Source organism: Mugil cephalus, chromosome 1 (genome assembly GCF_022458985.1).
Source record: "Mugil cephalus isolate CIBA_MC_2020 chromosome 1, CIBA_Mcephalus_1.1, whole genome shotgun sequence".
Classification (NCBI taxonomy): Eukaryota; Metazoa; Chordata; class Actinopteri; order Mugiliformes; family Mugilidae; genus Mugil; species Mugil cephalus.
Genome location: NC_061770.1, coordinates 24,124,313 through 24,144,945, shown reverse-complemented (window position 1 = coordinate 24,144,945; position 20,633 = coordinate 24,124,313). Strand labels below are relative to the sequence as shown.

The window sequence follows — 20,633 nt, the reverse complement described above, 5'->3', positions numbered from 1 at the left end:
TTACTAATTTTAGCAAAATGCAAAAATCTGTCTTTACGATAAATTACTGATTTTACTTATTGGAATTTGCAAACTGTGCTCATGTTTTCACGGCATCAGTGCGAGTGTTGCAGGTTTCAATTTAACATGGGAAGTGCTTTACTATAAAAGCGTCCTGTCGTTACACGAAAAGTGAACTTGCCCTGTGCATGACAACAACAACAACAACAACAACAAAAGCGTAGAAGAAAAAAAATAGCAAAAACGGAAGGCGTATGTGGAAAGAGGCGTCTCCTTTCCAGTAACTCCATACCGTCCAGTTCCTCTTTCTGTCAAACTCTGTCATATGTCACTGTCAGAAACGGCCTACTTCCTGTTTTTAGGCCCCTCAGTGCGGCTCCACATGCGTGCACACACACACACATACGACATGCATGCGCTTTGTGTCAGCATGGCCGCACACGCTGACCTCCCTGCACGTTGGGGCCCAGCAGAGGTGGAGCTCCGGCTTGTGGTGGAGGTGATGGTGCGCTGTGTTCCAGTTCGTACTGCTGCCACTTCACCGCTTGTGAACCCTTAGATCAGAGGTCTTCAACGTTTTTCAGGGAGAGGAAAACCCCAAACTGATGGGGAGTAGGGACCCCCTACCTATTATATGTGCTGTATATTAAACTCAGCCTAGTGCTGTTTATAAATATACATTATATATTGCACTTATCCCTTTACCAAAATATGTTGGATTCATGTTAATGTGTATTTAAAGACATTTTAATTTGTGGGGGAGGGGGGGGGGAGACCCCCTAGGAGTCGCAGCCCTCCTGTTAAAGACCTCAGGTCAAAAGTCTGGTCAAAAATTACCCAGTTTACCACCACCACCTGGGTGTGATTAACGAGAAATTAAATAATGAAAAAAAAAACCCTCATCTTTAACCAAAATGAAAGAAATTTCTTAAGTTTGCATCATAAAACACATTGATTTTAATTGGGGTCATTTTTGATCTGTCCTCCCCTGCACGGACACACTTTATACCCAGAGCTGCAGGACAAAGGCCCAGAGCATCCTCAGCGACCAACACCACCCAGTTCACTCTCTGCTCAGGTGGAAGGACTGGAGTATAGAACCTGAGACACCACAGACCAGAGAGCATCAACACTCACAGGCTTCGCTTCTATAATAGTTTCTTCCCATTCACCATCAGGATAATAACCCAGGACACCTCTCTATAGACAATTACACCACACGCCGAGAACTGTTATTCTTTAATCACCAATGCAATAATTCTTGTGCAATAACCTACTGTGCGCTTTTATATTTACTGATATTGCTTTCTTTTTTCAGAAAGTGTTTATATGTTGTATTTAAAATGTTCACCTGCTATTTAAAATATTTACCTCTTTACTTCTATTTTTTAAAAAGGCTGACTCCAGAAAACTTGCACAAGCACCCCACTGTACTTGTGCCTTTTGTACTACTGCAAATTTCTATTCTATTCTATTCTGTCCTGCTGTGCTGTGCAGCATGTCGGCCCCAGGTGGTCATTAGAGGAAATGCAACCCTTTTGCACTTACACCACTTAACAGACTGGCTTCGTTTTGCAGGCCTGCAGGCCCTCTGAGGTCTGAGGTGTGCGTTGTGTAAATAAAGTGTGACCTACATACAAAGAGTTGACACTCGGTGGCAAAGGGGGGACAGGGCAGGGCAGCATGTCCTGTCATTTCGATTTCTCTCCGCTCTGCTGGCCTCTCCTCGAGCGGCAATTTAGCATTTTAGCAATTTACCCATCACCCACCCACCCATCCCTCCCCTGCTGTCTCCTGTCCGAGCGTGAGTCCCAGCCCTGCACACGGAGCATCTTTCACGGGTGGGCTGCTGGTGAGACTGAAGCTGGACCCAGCCTCTTGTAGACATCTGTTACACAGGGTTTACTCTTGGGACACAGGAAGCCAGTTAAATTTGTAGAGTTGCAAAACATATATGAGAAATCAAGTTATGTAGAAAACTTCAGCGTTTTGTCATGGCAGACAAGTCCAAATACTACGATGCCCACAAACTCTTTGGCTTTAGCTTTACTAATTTGCTTTTTTGTAGTCCTGTTAATAGTTTTTCTTCACCTTCTTCCTTCATTTTTAGCACAAAGAAGAACAAGTACATTATAGAAACATCAGTCCTGAATTACAACAAAAGGCCTACTGTAATGCACACTCTCTACAACTATTTGATAGAGTTATTAGGCCTTAAGTTACAGCACATGGAGAAGGCTTCAGAGAAATACCCAAATACTATTAAATGCTATTGATGGTGGTGAGGTGCTGCCTGTTCTTGTACAGGCTATACATGAGCTTTCTATTCTCAGCATATGTATTCAGGTCAAGAAAATAGATTTCATTGTTGCATCTATTTTTCTTAGTGACATCATCAGAGACTTTAAATAATCTGAATTCGTGCCACCCACGCTAGTAGATTTAGTACAGTGCTATTGTACACAACTACCACAGCTGCTGTATATGCACAGGTATGGGTATGTGTAGTAAACATCACATGACTCTCTTACCCCTTCACGGCCTACATCACAGTGATGTCACAACGTTAGCTGGAGGCAAAACAAGACGAAGCTTGAGGCGAACACTCTCACTGTCAACTGGGAAAATGTCGTCTTGTTGTATTTTTGGGGCCAAATCGAAAAAGCGAAAACACTAACTTAAAGTTTTATCACATACCAGCCACAGTCGTCAACAACATCGTGTTCAACCTGGATAATGTTAAGGGTCAGACTAAATTGTGACTGACTTTAAGTTAATTATCATTTGGAGGATTCTTGATAGATGCTATTGCTAAACCGCGAGCTAACACAACATTAGATGTATGTTTCAGGGGTGTCCAAGCAGAAGTTGCGTTGCTACGTTACCCTCCACAGTGGTTCCACTTACTTCTTGTAATATCTTTGTTGGAGAGGCTTCACTTGTAAAAACCAGACCAGACTTGGTCCCCTCTGTGTCCTCCTTTGGTCAAATTATACATCCAGTGAGTGAGAGTGTAGGGGTCGGTGAATGTACATATATTCTCTAAAATACGTCTTTTCCTCGTCCATTCTTGCTACAACAGTTTGGTGAAATATCCTAACCACCATTTACGAGCTAAAGCGTTTGAGATCTTTTGCCTCCTGCTAAGCCCCGCCCCTCAAAGAACAAACTGAGTGGGTCTATAATATCCCCCTGAGCTTGAAATATGCATGAACTGCATCTGATTGCAGCAACGTGAGCTAAAAATGAGTCGAGAGCACTATGTCACGGAGCTACTAAATAAAGTATCTGTCTATCTATCTAATGCATCTAGAATATGAAGGACGCTGCCTCACACATTGTCTTCTGTCAGTGCTCAGACAGAACGTGACACAATAACCCTGCTGTCTGTTTGACATATATTTGACATTCAACTCTAACATTTAGTTTGACTGCCTTTAGCTTTGGTTGTTTCTATAAGAAGTTTCTACAATGACACTAGATTTATTTCCATCCAGTGTTGCATTAGTTTTCACCAAGGTCTCGTATTGGTGATGAGACAGTCCGACCACTGTGTAAACCCTTCTCCAGCACATCCCAAAGATTCTCAACGGGCTTCAGGTCTGGACTCCGCGGCTGCCAGTCTATGTGTGAAAATGATCTGGTCTCATGCTCCCTGAACCACTCTTTCACTATTTGAGCCTGGCATTGTCACCTTGGAATATGGCCGTGCCATCAGGGAAATCCAAATGGTTGGGGTTAAATAACTAAGCTGAAAGATAATCGCCTGTGCACTAATTATCCAATATGAGGCCCGTATCTATTTGCTTGGTTAAATCCAGGTGGCGACTGTTTTTTGGCCAGACCGTGTTTAATCCTTTAACATTGGGCTGAACATGGGATGGCAGTAGCTTTTTGAACCAGTCAGAGCTCTGTACACAATTTTTGTTTGAGTAAATGCTGCACGATGCAATATGTATTTTTCTTCTGATTTCATTGATAAAATCCATTAAAGGATTCAACCAACACATTTTTATTTCCCAAACCAAAGAAATTCAGGCGAACCCAACAGCTTTTTATAGCTGTGTGCCAACTTTGATTACTCCAGAACAACACCACTTAGAGTGCTTTTGACTTTTGTAATGGAAACCTCAGAGTCTTGGCTTTCAGAAGAGACCAAAACCATGAATGAGCTCTGAAATGTTCATGAACAGCATTCAGTTTACTTTGGGTATGTCCTTAATAGGCTGGAATGATAAGAGATTAAAAGCACCTGCCGCAGAAGTAGAGAAATATGTTTCGTACCACTAGATGGCAGCATTTTACCTGCTTCCACTTCACAATGCTTGAGCCAGCTTTGACTTCAAATAAAGTCAGGGCCGCAAACTCAACACTGAGAAGGACAATAGAAGTTTTTGCCCGAACATGTTTGGCTGAGGGCGTCCTGGCTTTTCTTGCCCTCTGAGATCATGTCAGGACCACGGCCAGCGTCATTCAAAGGGAGGATGCGGAGATGATCTCCCCTGAACCAAACACAGTAAATTCCAAAGCTGTCAGCGTGTCACCATGACATAGGTCAGCGCTCTTTACACTTCATTACTGGAGCTCATAAACCAGACGGCCCTTACTATAAATATTCAGCCACTCACACCTCTGAGAGGATGGAGAAAAATGTCCTTCAACTATGGGATTGCGACCGAAAGAATGTTCGAACAGTGGCACAAACGATTCCACGAAACCTGTGGCGAAGTTTGCTTCGACAAAAGTTTGTGAATACACAGATCAGCCACAACATTATGACCAGTGACGGAGAAGTGAATGACATCGATAATTCATTGTTCTGTCCAGACACCAGAAACCCCATACTATAGAAATGACACTCACTGATGGAGGCGCACACACAATAACACTTTAGGAACAACTAAAGAAACACGAAGAACAGCACCACAAGGTGTTGACCTGGCCTCCAAATTCACCAGATCTCAAACTGATCAAGTCCATAGAGGCTTATTCTCTCAAACTTCATATCAATAATATGAAAAAAAAAAAAAACTCACTACTTACCTAGAGCCTGTGAAGTTTGAGGAAACATTTTCAAGAGTTTGTCCTTATTGGTAAATCTTGGTCAGTGACTTTAGATGTTCAAAGTAGCTAAAGAGTCTTCTTGAACATCACAAGGTGTTTTACAATAGAGGTTCTGCACATGATGTCACAGTAAGCGAAGTCTCCATGGTTACGGCCACTGAGAGCCAAAAAGGGACAGTTGAACATGGAGATGAGCAGCATTAGTTTGAATCACAGGCCTTAATAGAGTCTAGATTGTAAAATTAACTTACAAAAATGGGGAAGAGCTGTTGTGTGATTGACTGAACCAACAGATTTGAGAAGCAGTCAGAGATATTACATATTTTTACAGATATCAGCCAAAGAAAAGAAACAGAAACCTGGTGTTGTGGTTCACTTAGACTTAAACTAACAGAAACTGAGGCTAATCCACTTTTCCAAACCCACACTAGTTCATATGGATCATAATCCACATTATCCCCAGTCTCGCTGTATTTACTGACACATTTTGCTATGTTTTTGCCACTAAGGGGGCGTGGCCCCGGGCAGCAGTGACGTCACTGCATAACCTCTACACCAACAAAGACAAAGCAAATATCATCACTTCATGAAACTGTAACAAAAGAAAAACAATAATAGAATAAAAGAAGATTTTTCAAAGGCAAGGCTTAATAGGCATGAGGTGTTTGCGAATTCCTTTTTAACGAGTGTTTAAAAGAAGAGAAAAGTTTACTGGAGACAGCATCAAGGAGAAAAGTCTTCCAGAGTTAGGGGTCAGGGAGTTTATGGTGTTAGATGATCAGAACATTTCTGGAGCAGAGAACACAAGGTACCATCTCCCCACTCCACTCTACATTAATTTTGACTTAAAGAAAGATTTGTTGAACTGAATCCAGTTGTATCAAAAGAATACAAGAAAAGACTTTGTGAATCTCCAGGTGGAGGCAGAAAAAACAAGTATCATCGGGTTTAAACTTTTTAGAAAGATTGAAAAATGACCTTTGACCTCAGGTACTTGTCATCATTATATGGAGGTTGCTCAATTGTGACTGAACTTAACAACAACTCCCTCATTACATTTGTCTGACGATTCATCTCCAGAACAAGGACCTTCTCTGGAGCCGCCTCAGTGGGTTATATTACGCATTTCCAGTTTTTCATGTTACTAAAGGTCCAGTTCGGTGAGACCTTTGCTTACATTGCCGCCTCCGTCCGAGCATTTTCACACCTCTGCCGGCCAACTCGACAGAAGATCCGCTACCACGGAGCTAAACTTAGAGAACAGTCGAGACGCGACTCTACTACAACGGTAGTTGTTGTTGACAAAACACAACACAGCGTATCCAGCAGCTCGGAAGTGCACCGGGGATTAAAGCCTGTGTGATGTGCTGTGGGGATCCATTTCCAACGCTGCGCTCGCTGTGAAATCTCCACGGAATCTGTGCGCCACCCGGTTACCCCGTGAAAGGAATAACTGGACAGGCATAGCGGCGGCTCAGCCTCATACCACACAATTATCTCAATTAACACCAGCGGGAGGAGGCCTGCTCGAAGGCCGGGGAGAAGGAAGAGCATCGTCAGGGTGCCGTGTAGGAATCACGACATGGAAAAATGGTAGGAGGCCTGGGGTGGGGGGGTGAGTGGGGGGGTCATCGGAGGAAAGAGAACTGAGTTCACGCTGTAACGCGACTCCGCTTCAGCTCCCTCATTCCATTGTTTGATATTTGCCTTGGCAGAACACGGAGCGTCATTAAACATGCATCCGGGCATAACTTCGCTAAACACACAAAGACTCCTGAGCCGGGCCCGTCAGCGTGTCGTTCGCCCTCCGAGCACCTGTGCTGCTCCCACAGCTCTATTTGTCATTTGTCACGGCTGCGTTTTTTGTCCCGCAAGGACTCGGATTGGAAAAAAAAGGCGACAGAACAACAGAAGCCTCCATTCTGGCATAAATAAAAAGAAATCAGACGGGAAGTTTTATAGTAGCCTTTATAGTATTTTTTTTTTTTTTCACGTCCACAAAACTGCACCTCTGGGGTTGTTTTAAAGTTTGGGAATGTGTGATCTGCATAAATACGTCCAAAATACTTCTTGAGTCCTAAAACGAAAAGATAAAAATTTTTATATTTCTTTTTGTCCCTAACCTTAACTGTGCAGACACGACCACTGAATAAGCATTCAGCCAAATAAATGATAAAAAAAATACAAAATCTATGTGAATATCTGAATTTCTCGTTAAAATGAATTTAAAAAAATGCGTAGTGGGGACACCATTCAGCCATAACATTATGACCACCAAGAAGAGAAGTAAATGTAAAAGTAAATTCCCATGACCTGGGAAACTTTTGGTCCTGACATTGATGTGGATGTTACTTAGACGTGTGTCACCCACCTAGACCAGACCAGACCAGACCAGACCAGACCCCCCCACCACCCCATAACAATGACACTCCTTAATGGCAGCAGGATGCAGCCTGACACAGACACACAAAACGCTTTAGGGATAACTAAAAAAAAACAAACATGAAAAATGTTCCCTGATCCACAGAGGCCCCTCCCCTCAACCCATAAGACTCAAGGGAGACCTACACAATATTAGGAAGGTGGTCGTAATGTTATGCCTGATCTGTGCTTTGCTATAATTACTGAAGGTAGAAGAAAACAAGAAGAACCCCATTTTACACTGTCAGCATATTAGCATACACTAAATAGCCCTAAACACAAAGTGAAGCTGAGAACGTCATCATTGGTAGTTAACGTAATTTTGTGCAGTTTCTTTCTCAGTTGATCCTAAAACTCAAACAAAAACAATCATTTCAATCGCTGGTGAGCCGTTTAGCTCAAAAACACAAATTTCACCCCCATGATCGTGCTAGCAGAGAGAGTTGATTGTGGTCTTTATAAAATGTCATGTCTCCTAGATGTTGAGATAGATTCACACGAAAGGGCAAATCTTGCGTCTGCTTGTGGCTGTCGCTGCTCTGTCACTTGCCAGAAAAAGTCTGATCTGCCCTCTTTGTGTTTTGCAGGCTCACGATATTCAGCGGAGCAGCAGGGCCAACACACCCTCCATCGCTGGTCGTGAATCATGCAGTCGTTATTCTGCATCGTCTATTTCGGTAAATTTGGAACTGATCGGACGATTCAGATGTCAAACTACTTCCTCGGCCATGTCGGGAGCCATCCCAAATATCCCGGTTCACGACCAAGAGATTCAGTGGCTCTCTATACATCATTAGAGGGGAAGACAGGTCTCAAAGGTCCCGCAGAGAGTCAGGCGCACAGGAGGCAGAGCCATCTATTTAAAGAGCTGCAACAACAAGGTGGTCTGGAAGGTTTTATTTCAAAATTACTTGTTAATGTTGTTGCCAATTAATTGCTGCTTCTTCAAATTTGAATGAAATTATGATGACTACAAGTCTTAAAACGTAACAGACTCTGTTAAAGCTGAACAGTGTTCACTTCACACATATGGATATCAAATATAGAAGTCATGTGTTATTTCTTCGTGGCAGCTAAACCGAATCCTAACTAATCATAACTGCAGTTTTAATAACCAGTAAATACCACCGCGTACGTTTGCGGCCTGATTAACTGGGAAACAGAAACCCAAAGTGTTAAAATACAGCTGAGTTCAGAGGCACGGCTCGGCGGCGCAGAAGGCTCTAACCACGAAGCGGCATGTCAATCTGAAACCGTATCTTAGCAGCCTGTCTTCACGCGCTCCGTCAACACCAGCACTGCTGTAAACTCCATTCCTCCGCTCCATCCACTTACTAACCTTTCTATATTAAGGCCCCGTGCCCCCGGAGTGCTGTACATACACATTTCATCAGAGGTATTCCGTAGTGCATAACACACACATTACTTTGGGCTCTTGTTACTCTTCATCATGACTTTGGTTTTTATTAAAAAATACAGCAGAGAGAGAGAGAGAGAGCGTGATATTAAAAAGTGAAATAGAGTTTTTCTTATTTATTTTTTCTTTTTCTATGACTCCTGATGACAGCCTTTAAAAATACTATACTGTGACCCAAACCCAGATTCAAATCTCCAAGATGAGAATGAACATACATATACATGTGCATACACCGATCAGCCACAACATTATGACCACTGACAGGAGAGCCAAATTACGTCTTGTGGCAGTTTGATGTTCGAATTTTTGGACCTGACATTCATTGATGTGGATGTTACTTAGACAAGTAGCACCCACCTAGACCAGACCAGACCAGACCAGGCACCCCCCTCCACCTCGTAGCAATGACGCTCCTTGATGGCAGCAGGCTTCCCCAGCAGGATGCAGTCTGACACAGACACACACACAAAAACAAGAAAACAAAAATATTCAAAAAAGAAGAAGAAGGTGTTGACTTGGCCTCCAATAAACTAGATCCTAAACTGATCAAGTATCTGTGGGATGTACTGGCGCAGTCCTGATCCACTGACAGCTCACAAAGGCCCCCACTAACAACATTTACAGAGCAACAGGCTGTAAACTGTATATTGTGTATTAATTTCCAGTATCATTTCCTCATGAAGAAAATGGAGCCTTAGAGAAGATCCAGCCTTATGAATACAGTATTATCCAATATTAACACACATTAATTAAATGTATTGTTGCTTTAACTTGACGATCTGAGTTTGAACCGACATAGAAGTTTAGCAAATAGTCACGCGGCTGTTTGGACCAACGGACAAACAGACATGTGGCTGGAGGACTCGACATCTAAAGCCTTGAACGTTAAGATTGAGAAATTTGCTCCTGAGTCAAAATTACATTAACATGTCATCGTATCCAAAAGTGTCGCTGCAGTCGCAGATCATCTGACAGCTGTTCTGATCTCCGGCCAGGCCGTTAAAGCAAAGCGGCGACTACAGCCTCCCTACATGCGCAACGTTTCACCGCGTTCACGATGTTTCAGTCGTCGTCGTTGGCTCAGATGCACTTTTTCCTTTTTCTTTGTGGGCCTGTGCGTCCGTGCGCCGTGTTCTTGTCACCCCGCGCTGCATGAAAATACAGACATCAGTGATTCCGGGTGTTGGGTATTGGGTTCTTGGGTGTGAGGAACTGCATCTTCAAAAACCAACCCTTGGTGACAGATGGTTCGTGTCACACACCAACATACACACATGCACGAATGTGACCACGGTATGCACAAGCACAGCACGCACATTTTATTATACAGCTTAAACATTTACAGCTAGATTCTTCAGCTGCTGTTTATAAGTTCTGAATGCTCACACCTGTCAGACTGATCACTCATAAACTATTGCTTAATAGTCATTAAGTTGATTTATTGTGCGTCCTAACCTGTAAATATACAGTGCAGCTTCAAAGTTTTTCGCGTGAATGTTCTATATTTATGCTTAAACATTACTCAAAATATCAGCGGAGGTCCTGAAAGTAGACAAAGAGAACTCCCCCGAACGAAGGAAAATATCATATATCAAGAAAATGAGAAATAACAGCAACTAAACATTTACAGCAACTGCTGATCTGTGATTTTAAGCCATTCCTCAGTACAGAACTACTTTAAATCTGTGATATTGGTACATTTCCTCATGTCCGCTGATCGGCTTTATGTCCGTGCCATTATAAAAAACATAAACATACAAAAACATACATCAGCGCCACCCGAGTGTCCTTACATCGATTGAAAAAAACTTCTCAACGGATGAACTTTGCCATGAAATCCATTTGTTTTCCTAAAAGTGCACATCGCAAAGTGCAACTCACCGATATTCAATATTGGCTCAATTTTCTTAATGAACAAATACACAATTCTAAAGTTTTTGTTTCATTTTTTTTTTTCCAACTGGGTTCCATTTGTCTGCTTTAAAGTATAACATGTTAAAATTACAAGAAGCAGCTAAAATAACTAACCAAACTACAATTAATTCACTTTGCATCTATTTTAGCAAAAAATGTCCAAAAAGGGTTCAAAACCAACCACTGCCACTACATGCACACCACTGCTTTGCAAATTGTATCCGAAGCATCTGATACTTTGACTGATCTGTGCTTTCTGCGTAGACGCTAGGGCCTGTGCCTTTCCCTCAGTTTGCAGATGGTCAGGTGCGAGTGGCCCTGCATGGCCACACGGCGACTACATTTTGATGGATGCTTCGGATGTATCAGGTGACTTGTCCTGTTCATCGGAGAAAAGATTCATGCAGTGTCAGTCTCGTTGCACTTTGCATACGGGTGAGGCCATGTCTGAGCATTCTGCCTACCCACTGGAACTGACAAATATATACAATCAATTAGCAATAAATAGCGATAGATGTACTGTTCATGCACATATGATACTAAATATGTGGGTAGTGAACGTACATCCAGTCTCACTGCACGATATTCAGTTAAAGAATGATTCAACTTTTTGATGGTTTTCTTGCGATTTTAACCAGATTTCTTTCCTTTACGATTACATTTGATACCAAAGTGTAGTTGGAGAAAATTTGTTACTGTTTATTATTACAAATCACGTTTTTTCTTTAAATAAAATATATATATATACAGTATATACAGTAATCTGAGGCTGGAGCTGGATGCAATCCATGGAAATCCCCCTTTGAACCACCTCATCTGATCTATTTCTGGACTTGTTATAAACACAAGATCATAAAGATCTCTCTGGGCTAATTTGAACTCTTGTACTATATAAACCATCAGTGTGTTAGAGCCGACACCTACTAGACTCTAGACCTGAATTCATGCTGCCACATCATATGTAGGATAATCAGGATGTTGCATTCAAAAAGTCCTACTTTTGTATCATGTGTTATGCAGTTAATTAATCAATATCCTTGCAAAAGCTCACAAGTCAGTTATGCACATTTGCACAGGAATGCATTTTATTTTGAAGAATCAAAGGTGTCACTGGGATTAAAAGCACTGCACTACACTGTAATATTCATATGAGATAGATTCATTTGAGTTTGTTCATGTCAATAATTATTCTTCAGCGAGTGCAAAAGTTAGCCGTGGAGTTCCTCAGGGTTTGTTGCTGGGACTTTATACCGTTTATCAACATGTTTGCCTTCAGGAAACACATTGTTATGCAGTTCACACCCAGGTCCAGGTCTGTTAAGCCAGATAAAACAATGGGTGGAATTTTCTACTTCTGAGTTTGATAAAACAGGAGCCTAAACTTCAGATTTCACTCTAGTACGACTAGAGGAGTCTTGGAAAGTCCTTGACTTCACACACAATGTCTCTGCCTATGCTTTACTTGACAGCAATTTCAAAATATGCGGCATCCTGTCACAAAGTGATGCTGAAAATCTAAACTGTGCATTCATCACTTCTAGTCTGCTCTGCCGTTATTTCTTATAATAACTCACAGAACCAAACTGCTGCAATGCCAGTGCCAACCTTAAGTCGTTCTTCGTGTAGGAGAAAAAGTCCACGACTCTTAGAGATGTCGTGGTTTTATATCACCCCAATCCAAAACTTCACCTTTAAAGTGCACATCTTGGAAGTAGCTGGAGTTTCCTAAACGTGGAAATGGAGACTGAGCCTTCAGTCATCAGGCCTCTCTCTTCTCTACTGTTCCTACACAAGTGTGGAAAAGCATGGAATTTGATTTTATAAATTTAAATATGGAAAATGGAAACTAGTGTATTGAAAGATATTTATATTTCCAAGACCGTTACCACTTTTTTTTTTTTTTTTTTACAGAGAAGTCTGGAAATTAGGGCCTGGAAAAAGTACAGAGAAAAAAACTGAGATGCGCGCTATGAACTTGAATACAGCAAGTCTGATTAATCACTCACAGGATCTACTGAGCTAATGGAAACGTTGACCTCACTGCCTCTGAGCAAGTATCTCCTACAGCTTGTTTTGGAACTGATAGGCATGGCCTCGTTTTCCCCGCATGTCAAACACAGGAAAAAATCTGAATGCCTCTTTAACGTTAACAGCGGAAAATAGTCGACAGCTGCAGCCGGCGCTTCGTGGCGTATCTTCATTTAAATTGATCTTTGCCAAAAGATCAGCGTGGACCGGCCTGTCTGTCTTCATGGCTCTTTAATTCCATTCCTGTGAGACTGTGAGGACAGCAGCGGGATCGCGATGGGACGAGAAGTTGGGATATGGACTTTTCCTGGCGCCTTAAAGGCTATTCTGCACCGTCCTGGGATGTAAAGGATCCCAAATATGACATGAGCCCATGTCTGTGGTGACAGCGTAACATGATGATCATAAACTTCAAAACAAGCTCCACTACATATCTTTAATCACAGACAGCAGCTTCCCTGAGTCCCGGGAAGGGTCGCGATGATGTTAGTTAGCAGCTAGGGTGCACATTTGGAGGCTATTTTTGGAAACTGTATGAGTAGAAAAACAGATAAACTATATATAGATGCATGTAGTTGACTATAACGGGCTGCTTGGGAATGGGAAAACCACAAAATTCTGTACGGCTCACAAAAGCCGTACAAAAGCTACTTCAAAAACAAAGTTCCCTCTGTACCTTGTGGAGTGGTCGGCAGCTCTGAACTGCAATCGCTGACATCTCATTAACCCAACCACAGCCACGCAGAGGTCAATGCACAAAGTATCTGTTTCTTTGTACCGTTAGTTGTCCCCCCCGCCCCCCCAGAATAACTGCCAGAGGTCACAGCGTTGAGTGAGATCACTGTAAATGTGCCAGTGGTCAATACACACACACACACTATTACTGGCTCACAGGTGCAACAACAAGCACTCCATTAGGCCTGGCTGGGTCGTAGACGACACCTCGGGGGATTTGTTCGTATGCGAGTGCCACAGCTTGAGTGCATTCTGGGCTTTCGGTTCAAGACGGCCAAGGTAAGAAATGGCACTTGGTCGGGTTTAATATAGAACAGATATAGTAGGTAGGGGGGGTCCCTACATTCATAGTACAATTCCAACTTTTGTTTGTTTTCTTTGCTGAATTTGTTGTGTGCACCCCAGGTAGACTAGCGACCACTTGGTGGAAGCTAATGGGGATCCTCATAAAGAAAAATCTCTCCATCAGTTTGGGTCCTTGGCCTGAAAAACGTCCCTGGTCCCTGGTCCTTGGTCTGCAGCCACGCTAGCTGCTTTGGTCATCAGCCAAGTCACTGGATACATTTACATCTTTAATTAATGATGGTGCTGGATAGAAAGTCACAAGATCACCAAGAATCATATACGATTTATTCTTGATGCTAATTTATTAAGATATTTTGCAACAATTCTAAAGGTTAACTTTGTGGTGCAAGAAGGTCTGGGCTCGAATCCGACTGGGGCCTTTCTGTGTGGAGTCTTCACTTTGAGGAAATGGACTTCAAATAAACTGGTCACATGACCCCCTGCATTATTTCTGATGACGCTGGTAAATGAAAACAATGGGAATTGCATAAAAAAATGTTTCCCATTGCACTTTTGCAATAAACTGTCATATCAATATGTCTGAAAAACCATTAAAATGTTTGAGAACTTTTTTGAAATGTAGGCGTTTCCATTATTTTTTGTTACATATTTTGCTTTTGTGCATTCCTAGGGGTAATGGAAACACAGCAGGTTCTCTCCAGGTTCTCTGGCTTCCTCTATGAGATGAGTCCTCTATGAGATGAACATTTCATACAAAATTGTAATTATTGGCCCAAACAACCAACCAATGAACCGATTGATGCAGCTATCGTAGGTAAAACCACATCACAGCAGTAGCAGCAGTATGTGTGAGGTGACGAATCAAAGGAGGTGTGTTTGAATTCAACCCTTACATTACCAGACATAGTTTGGTGGCCATGTCCTCCATCATGTTGCAGGATAAATGGTCTGTATAATGTGTGATCTAGTAAACTTGGAGGCCAGGTTAATACTTTGTTCTGTTCTTCATGTTCTTTGAGTTGTTCCGAAAGTGTTTTTGTGTGTGTGTCTGTGTCAGGCTGCTTCCTGCTGGGGATGGCTGCCACCTCCAAGGAGTGTCATTGGTACGGGGTGGGGTGGGTGGGGGGGCGTCTGGTCTGGTCTGGTCTGGTCTACGTGGGTGGTACATGTCTTAGTAACATCCACACGAACGAATGCCAGATCTAAAAACACTGTACTGCCACGAGATGGTGAACGTTATCCACGTGTCCTGTCACTGGTTTTAATGTTGTGGCTGTTCGGTGTAATTAAAAACTAATCAACCATGCGCAGAATAAAACCAGTTAATGCATCACGCAATGTTACACGGTTTTCTCATTTCCCTTACAAGTAGTGAGCAACCACAGGCGTTCCTAAGCGGGAAATAGCTTTTCCTAACACTCATTTTGGCACAGGCCTCGCGTTCATCCGTTTGTGTCAGTTGTATCGTCTCAACACCTCAACTTAGCCTGTTAAGTGGTAACAAATCCCTGCAGAAGGGCCAGTGGTGGAGGAAAAGTTAATCTTATACTCCAGTATTTTAGTCAGTGCAGTAGAGTTCAACTTTGGGTAAAAAAAAAACGTAGAATTACTTGACAATGACAAAAGAGCATAAATATTAAACAGTAAAACTGGAGCAAAAGCAACATGTTCATGTTTTATACTGGCAGCATGAAATGGAAATAGACATAAAATATGAAAATGTCAAACAAATCAGTCACATTTAACCATATAAAGGAATATGTGAATAAGCTGAAACCTGCATAAGTCACAGTATAAACAGTAGTAATACGCATATGACTATGATACATATTCATGTGCATATGCTTATAAGGTGTGTGTGTGTGTGTGTGTGTGTGTGTGTGCCCTTTGCAGAGGCAGTTTGTAATCAGCTGTCAAAGTAGGCTCTGGCCCCTTCACAGAAGTTAAGAGCAGAGCTGTGTGTTGAGCAGTGGAAAACTTTCCGGTCCCTTCATGCAGCAGCAGCAGCAGCAGCAGCAGCAGCAGTAGTAGTAGTAGTAGTAGTAGTAAAGTTAGAGAAGTGACGGGACTGCAGCTCAGCCTCAAACTACTGATTAGCTGTAAGCATGGTGGTGTGAGTGTGTCTGATTTGTGTTGTGTTCGGATCGCCTCGTCTTCAGACTCCAGTGACGACAGTGCAGAGGAAAGGTAAGACGTGACGGATTATATCTAGTCGTAGTATATCAGTTTATATCAGTATTTCAGTTTTTACCGTAAAATAACTAATAAACAACCAATTTTGTGCAATCATGAAGGAGCAGTATTATCAGTTGCTTACTCTTTGAATGCTTTATTTACTAGAAATGGGTCAGTTTGGAAATTTGTGTGGTACAAAAGGTGCACTGCAGTGTGATGGAACACATACTATACACCAATTATAAAAACCCACACGTTTCCATCGGACTTGTCAGACATATATAAAAGTGCATTAGAGTTTCTATAGCTTTTTTTAGCTTTTAGATTTTGTCACATGTTGCTGAATACTAGTGATGTGAAATATCGATACTTCTGATACCAGGTCTTTATGCTCTAGAATGGATTCTCGAATCAAAATATCGATACTTTTCAATACTTCAGTCATTGGTGTCTGAAACACTGGTTTCAAATATTTTGCATGACTGTATCGTCTTCTTTTGTTGTATTAGCTCAGCTATATAATAAATGAGGCCACTACCTCAATATACTTCAGAGTTTAATATAAATAAATAAATTACTCCGATGTCTTGTATCCTTTATGAAGCTATGATTTGAAATACACTACTTTTTTAAAAAGTTTTACCAGACACTTAAGGGTGTATTTACACCAAGTATCAGGTATCAGAACGAAAGGAAATCGGTTGTATTTAACATCATTACTGAAACAAGATGAATAAAGATGAACGAATGATTGATATTATATTGTAAGTTATTCAGATTGTCTTGTCATTTCTTTTCGAATCAAATGTATAATCTAACTTAAACACACAATATAAAGTAGCGTTTTGTGTCTATGATTACAGTTTAGTTAAAAAAAACAAAAACATTTAGTTTAGGGAAAGATTAGGGATTTAAATAAAGGATCTTTGCCTTCATCATTACAGTAAGAAACATTGTGGAAGTATATCAGGGAACACGGCCATGCGCCTCCAATTAATTAAAACAGTTTTATTTTTGTGTGTGGGTAAAGATGATCGAGCTGGGCCTCGCTGACGGCAGCCTGATCGACGAGCTGATGGAGCTGACGGCACAGAGCCTCAGCAACCTGGAGATTCAGGAACACTTCAACGTGGTCAAAGAGATCGGTCGAGGCAAATATGGCAAAGTGCTGCTGGTCACGCATCGCTTCAGAGGTATGGCCTTGTTTTCTAATCTGAGATGCTAAACTGATATTTAACAATATGAGTTTTCTGTCACTTTTTTATGACCGGTTATCATTTTGGCATGAAAAGCACCATTATTGCACTCAGAAGGGCTCCAAATCTCGTGCAACCCATTGATGTTGGAGGTGGGGGTGGGTCATGGAAAACTTGGTTGAGATCCTGCTGCAGATGATGCTGCATTCATGAAAACTTGGAAAAATTTGCTCTCAGTTGTCCAAAGTTGCTTCCAAAATAAAATGAAGCTAGGAGCATGTGTCCTAAGTACAAACAAAGGACTTAAAAATAATTAAAATAATAAAAACAACTACTATTAAATGTTCAGATGTAAATCTTGCAATTTAGAGTTAGACTTCTGATCTGCAGTTATTTTCGTATAAATTGTAACAGACTTGAAAGGTTAAACTGGTAATCGAACAATTCCTCAAATTAATGACTAGAGGTAGGGCTCACCCCAGATATGTTGGCAGTGGATCACAGAGCCAATACAGAGAAGCAGACAATGGAGAACCTAATAGTGTTTTGCATGTGTGAAGAAACTCTTCACAGAAATGCCACAGATGAACAGCATTCAAACCTCCTTGCTGTCAGGCGACAGTGCCAACAGCTGCACCACGGTGACACTTAATCAAATTAGCTATACAGTCAATGCCCGGTGTAGGGAATGTACTTAACTCATCTCACATGTTTGTAATTCTTTGTTAATTAAATTTGATAACACAATGAATGATGTTGAAATATGACATGCATGAACGTGGCTGATCGGCAGGGACTCCCATGGCCTTGAAAGTGATGCCCAAAGCCTCGACTAAGCTCCAGGGATTTCTGCGAGAGTACTGCATCTCCTTACACCTGTCCTGCCACCCCTGCATCGTGGGGCTGTTTGGCATCGCCTTTCAGTCCAACGAGCACTACTGCTTTGCTCAGGAGCTCGTCATTGGTAGGGACCTCTTTGCTGTCATCCAGCCAAAAGTGAGTAAAAGCCTCCTGAGACCCTCATTTGGGGACATTACGTTATAGGTTTGTTGCAGCTTATTCTGCGTCATTTAGTCCCGTTGTCCTCATATGGAGACACATTTGTTTGCCATGTACTGTTAGTGAAGAGTTGATACATAAGTATATTTATGCTTATTAACTTTTCCAGTTTCATATGACATGAAAATGTAACAAATTCACAAGTAAACATATGAGGACACTGGGATTTCATTGTTTCCAATTCTGCTTTTCTTAAATTTTTGTGGCATGTAAGACTCACTCAGACCAAAGTAAACACCCCCACCACGTAGCAATGACACTCCTTCCATCCCCAACAGGATGCAGCCTGACACACAGTGTGTTTACACGCACAGCTTAGTGGCATTATGCTCGAAATTCGACTTTCTGAATGCGGTCCTTGTCTCAGTTTACATGCAATGGAGAAAATTGAATAGCTAATGGGAACATGTCCTCCTCCTCCACACTAGGTGGTGACATGTGTTGACCGGTTGACCTATTACGTCATATAATAAACAACCGGAGTCTAATGCAGCAGACCGGCATTTCAAACAACAACAAGATGGATAATAGTTCAGCTTTTTAATCTCGTACGTAATGTATGCGCTACTTATGGTGCAGATAGGATGTGCACTATCCCTCAGGTGGTTCTTCTACCGGCTCTGTTTACCTTTTTCTTCTTGGATGTTTTTGTTCTGGGGTTATATGCCAGTGCAGCAGTTGTGGAGCAAGTGCACATGCGTTGTCCAGTTAAAGTCCAATTAAGGCGCATGCATGCCAGAGAAAACTGATTTCCAAGCAGTGTAATGTGTTTACATGTACCTAAGTTGTCCAGTTAAAGTCGGATTAAGGCAGTTAAAGTTCCCCCACTAAAACAACACCCTGTTTCATATACATAGGACACTCTCAGAAGGGCCCATGTCCATTCTCTGATTTTGGAGACCTACACAATATCAGAAAGGTGGTCATAATGTTATGCATGATTGTTGAAGTCCACAAGTAATCATCCTCCAGGACTACACAGTATGTCCTTATGTTACATATGTATACACAAATAAAAATCCATGTCCTTTGTTTGATTACCTCTTCCAGGTGGGTATCCCAGAATCCTCTGTAAAACGTTGCGTCCTCCAGATCTCCAGTGCTTTGGAGTTCATCCACAGCCACGGCTTGGTCCACCGTGACATCAAGCCTGAAAACATACTCCTGCTGGACAATCACTGCTGCCAGGTGAAGCTGGCAGACTTCGGCCTTGCCCAAAAGAGAGGCACCCTGATACGCTTCATCACAGGAACCCTTCCCTACATGGCCCCTGAACTTTGCACCATGGTCCTGCTGGATGGCCAGACAGAAGTGACCGCCCCTCCTCTCAGCGTCGAGCCGAGCCTGGACACGTGGGCGTTTGGGGTGGTCATCTTCTGCATCCTCACAGGCTACTTTCCCTGGGAGCGCTGCACGGACTCAGACGACTTCTATCAGGAGTTTGCTGACTGGTGTAGAATGGAGGAGAGGCCTACCGCAGAGGAGGACATCCCTCCTTTGTGGAAAAGGTTCACTCCAGAAGCTATGGAGATGTTCGGTAAGCTCCTGGCTCTGGATGCAGAAAATAGGTGTACGGTGGGGGAGGTGAGAATGTACGTGGAGAAGGATTGGCTGAAGAAGGCGTAATAGACAACAGGAAAAGTCCCTGCCTCTGGAAATGACTATGGGAATGGAGAAGTAAATGAAATATCCGATATTTAGTTGTAGATTTTGCCTTAATATGAGTGTTTACTGTAGGCCTTATGTATAGAAGTGTTGAACCATCAGGTACATCATTCTCAGCCGTGTGTCCAAGGATTGTGCCCAGTAAGATTAACCATTTATCAGCATGCAGCAGAAACAAACACTCCTGTCAGTCAGTGGTGGAGCAAGTATTTAAATATTTAAATAAAAGTACCAATGTCAAAAACTACTCTTGTTTTCTGAATGTTAAAACTATCTGTAAAAATGTACCTACAGAGCACACAAGAATAAAATCTTGATGAATATTTGGTTTGCATGGAGGAATCCACTGCTCAAAAGAGTTTAATGGAGCTATGCTCAAAATCCGACTTTCTGACTACAGTCCTTGTCCCAGTTTACATGCAGCCTAAGAAAATGGAATAACTGACAGGAACATGTCCTCCTCCTCCACACTAGGTGGCGATATGTGTCTTTTCAGCGGGATAATACCACGTTAATACGGCCCGCTTTCCGGTTGACCTATTACGTCATATGATACACTAGAGTCGTTCATGCGGCAGACCGGCATTTCAAACAACAACCACAGGTACATTTTTTTTTCTTGTACGTAATGTTCGCAGGACTTCTGGTGCAGG

General features: G+C 42.1%; 1 protein-coding gene across 2 annotated transcripts; it reads left to right on the top strand.

Annotated features, from left to right (window-relative positions):
- Positions 1-15,812: 15,812 nt before the first annotated feature.
- Positions 15,813-20,224, top strand: si:dkey-8e10.3 (serine/threonine-protein kinase SBK1). Of its 2 annotated transcripts, none has more exons than XM_047600069.1 (4): positions 15,813-16,071; positions 17,087-17,253; positions 18,050-18,252; positions 19,366-20,224. In XM_047600069.1, the coding sequence occupies exons 2-4, from the start codon at positions 17,091-17,093 to the stop codon at positions 19,939-19,941; spliced, it is 942 nt and encodes a 313-aa protein (XP_047456025.1). In that variant the 5' UTR covers positions 15,813-16,071; positions 17,087-17,090; the 3' UTR covers positions 19,942-20,224. The 2 variants fall into 2 exon arrangements, with proteins under 2 accessions (XP_047456025.1, XP_047456017.1); XM_047600061.1 differs by having other exon boundaries at positions 15,813-16,072; positions 17,091-17,253.
- The last annotated feature ends 409 nt before the right edge of the window (positions 20,225-20,633 follow it).

Coding starts and splice junctions, on each gene's coding strand:
- si:dkey-8e10.3 (XM_047600069.1), top strand. CDS start 17,091: ATGATCGAGCTGGGCCTCGCTGACGGCAGCCTGATCGACGAGCTGATG. Junction 17,254..18,049: donor GGTCACGCATCGCTTCAGAG/GTATGGCCTTGT, acceptor GCTGATCGGCAG/GGACTCCCATGGCCTTGAAA. Junction 18,253..19,365: donor TTGCTGTCATCCAGCCAAAA/GTGAGTAAAAGC, acceptor TACCTCTTCCAG/GTGGGTATCCCAGAATCCTC.